General features: G+C 43.3%; 1 protein-coding gene across 2 annotated transcripts in view; it reads left to right on the top strand.

The window, feature by feature from the left end:
* LOC135536580 (glutaredoxin 3-like) overlaps positions 1-9728 on the top strand; it is a 40034-nt gene extending 30306 nt beyond the window's left edge. The window contains exons 8-11 of one of the 2 annotated variants that reach the window (XM_064962874.1): positions 2868-2920; positions 6369-6408; positions 6527-6619; positions 8487-9728. In XM_064962874.1, coding sequence (XP_064818946.1) covers positions 2868-2920; positions 6369-6408; positions 6527-6619; positions 8487-8537 — 237 coding nt within the window. In that variant the 3' untranslated portion in view covers positions 8538-9728. Of the gene's footprint in view, positions 1-2867; positions 2921-4932; positions 5186-6368; positions 6409-6526; positions 6620-8486 lie in introns of those variants that run through there. The other variant, XM_064962872.1, reaches the window with a different exon arrangement.
* Positions 9729-10926: the final 1198 nt, after the last annotated feature.

Here is a 10926-nt window from a genome sequence, read left to right as displayed (position 1 = left end):
AAGAGGTATGTAGGTGTCACTATATAACAGGACAATAAAGAGGTATGTAGGTGTCACTATATAACAGGACAATAAAGAGGTATGTAGGTGTCACTATATAACAGGGCAATAAAGAGGTATGTAGGTGTCACTATATAACAGGACAATAAAGAGGTATGTAGGTGTCACTATATAACAGGACAATAAAGAGGTGTGTTTGTTTGGTCTGTGTACTTAATTAATGGTATAGAATGGGGGCAGCAGGTAGCCTAGTGTTTAGAGCGTTGGACTTGTAACCAAAAGGTTGCTAGATCGAATCCCAGAGCTGACAAGGTAAAAATCTGTCATTCTTCCCCTGAACAAGGCAGTTAACCCACTGTTCCTAGACCAGTTAACCCACTGTTCCTAGACCAGTTAACCCCACTGTTCCTAGACCAGTTAACCCACTGTTCCTAGACCAGTTAACCCACTGTTCCTAGACCAGTTAACCCACTGTTCCTAGACCAGTTAACCCACTGTTCCTAGACCAGTTAACCCACTGTTCCTAGACCAGTTAACCCACTGTCCATAGACCAGTTAAACCACTCTTCCTAGACCAGTTAACCCACTGTTCCTAGACCAGTTAACCCACTGTTCCTAGACCAGTTAACCCACTGTTCATAGACCAGATAACCCACTGTTCCTAGACCAGATAACCCACTGTTCCTAGACCAGATAACCCACTGTTCCTAGACCAGTTAACCCACTCTTCCTAGACCAAGTAAGAATTTGTTCTTCTTCTGACTTGCCTAATTAAATAAAGATATAAAAAAATAAATATATTATAAGGCAATAGAACAGCAGAATAGGACTTGAATATAATTGCAGCTAATCGTTAATAAATGTAATGCAGAAACATGGACAATAAACTGAGGCTTGTGTTTGGCCTATATAATACTATCCTAATATAACTCCAGTACATTACTTCGAGGTACCAGTTGGCCAATCTAGTAGATAAGGACAATTGGTATTGCATACATTTCAGCAGAATTGAGGCTAATCTGAAATCAATAATGTTCTGCACCCCCCCCCCCCCCACAGACAGACACACACACAGACACTAATGTTTCAGGAGTACCCCCCCCCCCCACAGACAGACACACAGACACTAATGTTTCAGGAGTACCCCCCCACAGACAGACACACAGACACTAATGTTTCAGGAGTACCCCCACAGACAGACACACAGACACTAATGGTTCAGGAGTACCCCCCTCCCCCACAGACAGACACACAGACAGACACTAATGGTTCAGGAGTACCCCCACAGACACACACACAGACACTAATGGTTCAGGAGTACCCCCCCCCCCCCACAGACAGACACACAGACACTAATGGTTCAGGAGTACCCCCCCCCACAGACAGACACACACACAGACACTAATGGTTCAGGAGTACCCCCCCTCCCCCCACAGACAGACAGACACAGACACTAATGGTCCAGGAGTACCCCCCACAGACACTAATGGTCCAGGAGTACCCCCCACAGACACTAATGGTCCAGGAGTACCCCCCCACAGACACTAATGGTCCAGGAGTACCCCCACAGACACTAATGGTTCAGGAGTACCCCCACAGACACTAATGGTTCAGGAGTACCACCCCCCCCCACAGACAGACACACAGACACTAATGGTCCAGGAGTACCCCCCACAGACACTAATGGTTCAGGAGTACCCCCACAGACACTAATGGTCCAGGAGTACCCCCCCACAGACACTAATGGTCCAGGAGTACCCCCCACAGACACTAATGGTACAGGAGTACCCCCCACCCCACAGACAGACACAGACACTAATGGTCCAGGAGTACCCCCCCCCCCACAGACAGACACACAGACACTAATGGTCCAGGAGTACCCCCCCCCCACAGACAGACACACAGACACTAATGGTTCAGGAGTACCCCCTCCCCCCACAGACAGACAGACACAGACACTAATGGTCCAGGAGTACCCCCCACAGACACTAATGGTCCAGGAGTACCCCCCCCCACAGACACTAATGGTCCAGGAGTACCCCCCACAGACACTAATGGTCCAGGAGTACCCCCCCCCCCCCCACAGACACTAATGGTCCAGGAGTACCCCCACAGACACTAATGGTCCAGGAGTACCCCCCTCCTACCTCTTCATATTGATTGCTGCTGCTCACAGATGAAGAGATGTCTTCAGAGCAGTTTAAACCAGGTCCCCTGTGAATCCCGTCTCTCCCTTCCGTTCTGTTTGTAGTAATGGATCTGTATTTAGTTTTCCCTCCATTTCTTAAAAGGCCGTTTCTCAGTGGGCTCCTGTGAAACCAATAGCAGTTGAAACTTGCTCAATGAAAGCTTGAGTTTGGTTTCATTCTGGAGTGGAAGAAGTCCTAACTCCTCCTGCTTAACGAGGCAAGTCAGTTAAGAACAACTTCTTATTTACACTGACGGCCTAGGAACAGTGCCTTGTTCAGAATGACATATTTTTAGCTCGGGGATTCGATCCGGCAACCTTTCGGTTACTGGCCCAACGCTCTAACCACTAGGCCGCCACTTAAAACCATGTGTTATCTTGAAAGCATTTCTCCTACTCACTCAGAAAACACCATTTTTATATTAGCTATTTGAAATGATCTTTGTCTTTAAAAAAAAAAAAAAAAAAAAAAAAAAAAAAATTGAAGACCAGAAACATAACTTCCTGTGATTTTGTTCTGCAATAAAATGGTTTTGTGTGGACTCACCTGTTGAAGGATCTGAATGATTGAGTTAATATGTTGATTATAAAGTGTATGTTCTTTGTTAAGATACTGGCAAAGGTATGATTAAGTTATCTGTTTGGTTTCTAAAGTCTGTTTTTCTTCCTGTATCTGTAGCAAGCCAAATGTGGGTTCAGTCTTCAGATACTGGAGATAATGAACAGCTCGGGGTAAGAACACCACTATATCACGATACTGGAGATAATGAACAGCTCAGGGTGACATAACACCACTATATCACGATACTGGAGATAATGAACAGGGTGAGGTAACACCACTATATCACGATACTGGAGATAATGAACAGCTCGGGGTAAGAACACCACTATATCACGATACTGGAGATAATGAACAGGGTGAGTTAACACCACTATATCACGATACTGGAGATAATGAACAGGGTGAGGTAACACCACTATATCACGATACTGGAGATAATGAACAGGGTGAGGTAACACCACTATATCACGATACTGGAGATAATGAACAGGGTGAGGTAACACCACTATATCACGATACTGGAGATAATGAACAGGGTGAGGTAACACCACTATATCACGATACTGGAGATAATGAACAGGGTGAGGTAACACCACTATATCACGATACTGGAGATAATGAACAGGGTGAGGTAACACCACTATATCACGATACTGGAGATAATGAACAGGGTGAGGTAACACCACTATATCACGATAATGAACAGGGTGAGGTAACACCACTATATCATGATAATGAACAGGGTGAGGTAACACCACTATATCATGATAATGAACAGGGTGAGGTAACACCACTATCACGATACTGGAGATAATGAACAGGGTGAGGTAACACCACTATCACGATACTGGAGATAATGAACAGGGTGAGGTAACACCACTATATCACGATACTGGAGATAATGAACAGGGTGAGGTAACACCACTATATCACGATACTGGAGATAATGAACAGGGTGAGGTAACACCACTATATCACGATACTGGAGATAATGAACAGGGTGAGGTAACACCACTATATCACGATACTGGAGATAATGAACAGGGTGAGGTAACACCACTATATCACGATAATGAACAGGGTGAGGTAACACCACTATATCATGATAATGAACAGGGTGAGGTAACACCACTATATCATGATAATGAACAGGGTGAGGTAACACCACTATCACGATACTGGAGATAATGAACAGGGTGAGGTAACACCACTATCACGATACTGGAGATAATGAACAGGGTGAGGTAACACCACTATATCACGATACTGGAGATAATGAACAGGGTGAGGTAACACCACTATATCACGATACTGGAGATAATGAACAGGGTGAGGTAACACCACTATATCACGATACTGGAGATAATGAACAGGGTGAGGTAACACCACTATATCACGATACTGGAGATAATGAACAGGGTGAGGTAACACCACTATATCACGATAATGAACAGGGTGAGGTAACACCACTATATCATGATAATGAACAGGGTGAGGTAACACCACTATATCATGATAATGAACAGGGTGAGGTAACACCACTATCACGATACTGGAGATAATGAACAGGGTGAGGTAACACCACTATCACGATACTGGAGATAATGAACAGGGTGAGGTAACACCACTATATCACGATACTGGAGATAATGAACAGGGTGAGGTAACACCACGATATCACGATACTGGAGATAATGAACAGGGTGAGGTAACACCACTATATCACGATACTGGAGATAATGAACAGGGTGAGGTAACACCACTATATCACGATACTGGAGATAATGAACAGGGTGAGGTAACACCACTATATCACAATACTGGAGATAATGAACAGGGTGAGGTAACACCACTATATCACGATACTGGAGATAATGAACAGGGTGAGGTAACACCACTATATCACGATAATGAACAGGGTGAGGTAACACCACTATATCATGATAATGAACAGGGTGAGGTAACACCACTATATCATGATAATGAACAGGGTGAGGTAACACCACTATCACGATACTGGAGATAATGAACAGGGTGAGGTAACACCACTATATCACGATACTGGAGATAATGAACAGGGTGAGGTAACACCACTATATCATGATCATGAACAGCGATTATTATATCTTGTCTGTGTTTATAATATGATGGTTAATATCTTGTCTGTGTTTCCTGTTTGCAGGGTGGAATATAGCACCTTTGATATGATGGTTAATATCTTGTTTGTGTTTCCTGTTTGCAGGGTGGAATATAGCACCTTTGATATGATGGTTAATATCTTGTCTGTGTTTCCTGTTTGCAGGGTGGAATATAGCACCTTTGATATGATGGTTAATATCTTGTCTGTGTTTCCTGTTTGCAGGGTGGAATATAGCACCTTTGATATGATGGTTAATATCTTGCCTGTGTTTATAATATGATGGTTAATATCTTGTCTGTGTTTCCTGTTTGCAGGGTGGAATATAGCACCTTTGATATGATGGTTAATATCTTGTCTGTGTTTATAATATGATGGTTAATATCTTGTCTGTGTTTCCTGTTTGCAGGGTGGAATATAGCACCTTTGATATGATGGTTAATATCTTGTCTGTGTTTCCTGTTTGCAGGGTGGAATATAGCACCTTTGATATGATGGTTAATATCTTGTCTGTGTTTCCTGTTTGCAGGGTGGAATATAGCACCTTTGATATGATGGTTAATATCTTGTTTGTGTTTCCTGTTTGCAGGGTGGAATATAGCACCTTTGATATGATGGTTAATATCTTGCCTGTGTTTATAATATGATGGTTAATATCTTGTCTGCGTTTCCTGTTTGCAGGGTGGAATATAGCACCTTTGATATGATGGTTAATATCTTGTCTGTGTTTATAATATGATGGTTAATATCTTGTCTGTGTTTATAATATGATGGTTAATATCTTGTCTGTGTTTCCTGTTTGCAGGGTGGAATATAGCACCTTTGATATGATGGTTAATATCTTGTCTGTGTTTATAATATGATGGTTAATATCTTGTCTGTGTTTCCTGTTTGCAGGGTGGAATATAGCACCTTTGATATGATGGTTAATATCTTGTCTGTGTTTATAATATGATGGTTAATATCTTGTCTGTGTTTCCTGTTTGCAGGGTGGAATATAGCACCTTTGATATGATGGTTAATATCTTGTCTGTGTTTATATTATGATGGTTAATATCTTGTCTGTGTTTCCTGTTTGCAGGGTGGAATATAGCACCTTTGATATGATGGTTAATATCTTGTCTGTGTTTATATTATGATGGTTAATATCTTGTCTGTGTTTATAATATGATGGTTAATATCTTGTCTGTGTTTCCTGTTTGCAGGGTGGAATATAGCACCTTTGATATGATGGTTAATATCTTGTCTGTGTTTATATTATGATGGTTAATATCTTGTCTGTGTTTCCTGTTTGCAGGGTGGAATATAGCACCTTTGATATGATGGTTAATATCTTGTCTGTGTTTATATTATGATGGTTAATATCTTGTCTGTGTTTCCTGTTTGCAGGGTGGAATATAGCACCTTTGATATGATGGTTAATATCTTGTCTGTGTTTATATTATGATGGTTAATATCTTGTCTGTGTTTCCTGTTTGCAGGGTGGAATATAGCACCTTTAATATCCTGGAAGATGAGGAGGTAAAAGAGGCTGTATCTGTCTATGACATTTGCAAAACCATGTTGGTGAAACTTAAAGATGTTTTTTCTACATGTCAACATGGTTTTCTTCATTTATCTTCCAATCACCAATGTCCAGGTCAGACAGGGTCTAAAGACATACTCAAACTGGCCAACGTACCCTCAGCTATATGTCAATGGGGAACTCATTGGCGGGCTGGACATTGTGAAGGTGAGAAGTGATTTTTGTTTTACACCTCAGACCATAATTGCACTTATTACCTCCCACTTAGTTCTGGACTAGTCTTGATGTGTCTATAAACCATTCACAATGGAGATCGTCCATTTTTAAAATAGCTTTTTAGTCCTAAACTAGGCAGAATCTGTGTCTAGGGAAACCAACCCTTATAGGATCAGCCAGGTATGTCACAGTGTCACAGACAGAGGCAACAGCAGTACCACAGACTCTCCACCAGGTGTCACTAAAGCACCGTGTTCTGTTTTCTTAGCCTGCTTAATGTCGTCATGCCATGCACAGTCAGACAGGCAACATGGAGGGGGGGGTGGGGTGGGGTGGGGGGGTCATCCTCGGTAGTAAAAAAAAAGCACAGAGGAAAAGATTGGTGTAATGTAAATACCAAGGTTTCTTAGTGAACTACATTAAACCATGCTAAGGGAAGGTTACACAACATTGAGATAGTAAGGTCCCCGGTGTGTGTCTAACAGTAATCCTCTGTTAGGTTATGCCTACTTATTTCACCAAGGGCCTTGCTTTGCATGAACTAGGCCTGTCGTCCGGCTGGGTTTAAAGCTGCGTATGGCCCAGCAGTGGCTCGTGATTGATGTCAGCTGGAGTACAGTTTTGATAGGTCACCTGTCAATCACTGTTCTTTATAAGGACTGCATTGTGATAACATGTCACTGAGTTTAATGAGACAGGAGTTCTCTGTGTATCTATGCATAGTTTAATGAGATAGTTTAATGAGACAGTAGTTCTCTGTATCTATACATAGTTTAATGAGACAGTAGTTCAATTCAATTCAAGGGGCTTTATTGGCATGGGAAACATGTGTTAACATTGCCAAAGCAAGTAAGGTAAACAATAAAAATTAACAGTAGACATCACACATACAGAAGTTTCAAAACAATAAAGACATTACAAATGTCATATTATATATATATATATATATATATACAGTGTTTTTACAAGGTACAAATGGTAAGGACACAAGATTAAAATAAATAAGCATAGATATGGGTTGTATTTAAGTTCTCTGTGTATCTATTCATAGTTTAATGAGACAGTAGTTCTCTGTGTATCTATTCATAGTTAGTTTAATGAGACAGTAGTTCTCTGTGTATCTATACATAGTTTAATGAGACAGTAGTTCTCTGTGTATCTATACATAGTTTAATGAGACAGTAGTTCTCTGTGTATCTATCTATACATAGTTTAATGAGACAGTAGTTCTCTGTGTATCTATACATAGTTTAATGAGACAGTAGTTCTCTGTGTATCTATACATAGTTTAATGAGACAGTAGTTCTCTGTGTATCTATCTATACATAGTTTAATGAGACAGTAGTTCTCTGTGTATCTATTCATAGTTTAATGAGACAGTAGTTCTCTGTGTATCTATTCATAGTTAGTTTCATTAGACAGTAGTTCTCTGTGTATCTATACATAGTTTAATGAGACAGTAGTTCTCTGTGTATCTATCTATACATAGTTTAATGAGACAGGAGTTCTCTGTGTATCTATACATAGTTTAATGAGACAGGAGTTCTCTGTGTATCTATACATAGTTTAATGAGACAGTAGTTCTCTGTGTATCTATACATAGTTTAATGAGACAGTAGTTCTATGTGTATCTATTCACAGTTAGTTTAATGAGACAGTAGTTCTCTGTGTATCTATACATAGTTTAATGAGACAGTAGTTCTATGTGTATCTATTCATAGTTATTGTGCATCAATAGAGTATTTGTTTCTGATGCTGCTGGAAGGTTACATGACAGGTCCAGTCGGCTGTTATTTTCTCATGTATCAGCTGGTATGAAGACCAGACCTGTATTGACCTGTGTTCTGTGTTTTTACAGGAGCTTAAAGAGAGTGGAGACCTTCCTTCTGTCCTGAGGGGTGAATGCTAGATTCCTGTAGTACTATTACTGTGATGGGAATGAGCTATGGACTACTGCACTCTTCCTTCCTCTCTCTACCCTCCTCTTCCTCTCTCTATCCTCCTCTTCCTCTCTCTCTACCCTCCTCTTCCTCTCTCTCTACCCTCCTCTTCCTCTCTCTACACTCCTCTTCCTCTCTCTCTACCCTCCTCTTCCTCTCTCTACACTCCTCTTCCTCTCTCTATCCTCCTCTTCCTCTCTCTCTACCCTCCTCTTCCCCTCTCTATCCTCCTCTTCCTCTCTCTACCCTCCTCTTCCTCTCTCTACCCTCCTCTTCCCCTCTCTACCCTGCTCTTCCCCTCTCTATCCTCCTCTTCCCCTCTCTATCCTCCTCTTCCTCTCTCTATCCTCCTCTTCCTCTCTCTACCCTCCTCTTCCCCTCTCTACCCTGCTCTTCCCCTCTCTATCCTCCTCTTCCTCTCTCTATCCTCCTCTTCCCCTCTCTATCCTCCTCTTCCTCTCTCTATCCTCCTCTTCCCCTCTCTATCCTCCTCTTCCTCTCTCTCTACCCTCCTCTTCCCCTCTCTACCCTGCTCTTCCCCTCTCTACCCTGCTCTTCCCCTCTCTATCCTCCTCTTCCTCTCTCTATCCTCCTCTTCCTCTCTCTATCCTCCTCTTCCTCTCTCTCTACCCTCCTCTTCCCCTCTCTACCCTGCTCTTCCCCTCTCTATCCTCCTCTTCCTCTCTCTATCCTCCTCTTCCCCTCTCTATCCTCCTCTTCCTCTCTCTACCCTCCTCTTCCTCTCTCTACCCTCCTCTTCCTCTCTCTATCCTCCTCTTCCCCTCTCTACCCTCCTCTTCCCCTCTCTATCCTCCTCTTCCCCTCATCTTCCTCTCTATCCTCCTCTTCCTCTCTATATCCTACTCTTCCCCTCTCTACCCTCTGCCCTCTTCATTCCCCTCTCTATCCTCCTCTTCCTCTCTATCCTCCTCATCCTCTATATCCTACTCTTCCCCTCTACACTCTTAGAACGTCCTTAACCTCCCACTTAAAGTCAACAAGGTCACAGCGAATGCAGTCCTCTGTCACAAGGGATGAAATACGTGGTATATTATCCATCCATTGATTTCTGAACATGGCTCAGGTGTCCAAATAAACCCGATTGATCAAAGTGCATTCTGCCACCAGCTGCAAATATAATAAAGTCATCCATGATGCAACCTGACTGGATTCCTTATTTGTCTTTAGAACTTTAGAGAACACAGCAGTCAGAGCAAAGAACTAGATCCTTAGAACACAGCAGTCAGATCAAAGAACTAGAACCTTAGAACACAGCAGTCAGATCAAAGAACTAGATCCTTAGAACACAGCAGTCAGATCAAAGAACTAGATCCTTAGAACACACGGCAGTCAGAGCAAAGAACTAGCACCTTAGAGAACACAGCAGTCAGAGCAAAGAAGTAGATCCTTAGAACACAGCAGTCAGATCAAAGAACTAGAACCTTAGAACACAGCAGTCAGATCAAAGAACTAGATCCTTAGAACACAGCAGTCAGATCAAAGAACTAGATCCTTAGAACACACGGCAGTCAGAGCAAAGAACTAGCACCTTAGAGAACACAGCAGTCAGAGCAAAGAAGTAGAAGTGGCCTCCCCATTCAAGTCAATGATGACATTATGAGTAAACTGGCAGCCATTCCACAGGTCATTGGTGCACGCAGAATGTTCCCCAGTACTGGAAGGTGGACCCCCGCACCCCCCCTCCCTCCATAGAGATGGACGTGGTGCACAGAGAATGTTCCCCAGTACTGGAAGGTGGACCCCCCCCCCCCCCTCCCTCCATAGAGATGGACGTGGTGCACAGAGAATGTTCCCCAGTACTGGAAGGTGGACCCCCCTCCCTCCATAGAGATGGACGTGGTGCACAGAGAATGTTCCCCAGTACTGGAAGGTGGACCCCCCCCCCCTCCCTCCATAGAGATGGACGTGGTGCACAGAGAATGTTCCCCAGTACTGGAAGGTGCCCCCCCCCCCCCTCCATAGAGATGGACGTGGTGCACAGAGAATGTTCCCCAGTACTGGAAGGTGGACCCCCCCCCCCCCGCCCTCCATAGAGATGGACGTGGTGCACAGAGAATGTTCCCCAGTACTGGAAGGTGGACCCCCCCCCCCTCCATAGAGATGGACGTGGTGCACAGAGAATGTTCCCCAGTACTGGAAGGTGGACCCCCCCCTCCCTCCATAGAGATGGACATGGTGCACAGAGAATGTTACCCAGTACTGGAAGGTGGACCCCCCTCCCTCCATAGAGATGGACGTGGTGCACAGAGAATGTTCCCCAGTACTGGAAGGTGGACCCCCCCCCTCCCTCCATAGAGATGGACGTGGTGCACAGATAATGTTCCCCAGTACTGGAAG

This window comes from Oncorhynchus masou, unplaced genomic scaffold (genome assembly GCF_036934945.1).
Source record: "Oncorhynchus masou masou isolate Uvic2021 unplaced genomic scaffold, UVic_Omas_1.1 unplaced_scaffold_638, whole genome shotgun sequence".
NCBI classification, from domain to species: Eukaryota; Metazoa; Chordata; class Actinopteri; order Salmoniformes; family Salmonidae; genus Oncorhynchus; species Oncorhynchus masou.
The sequence above is the reverse complement of the archived record's forward strand: the minus strand, read 5'-3'. Positions and strand labels throughout refer to the sequence as shown.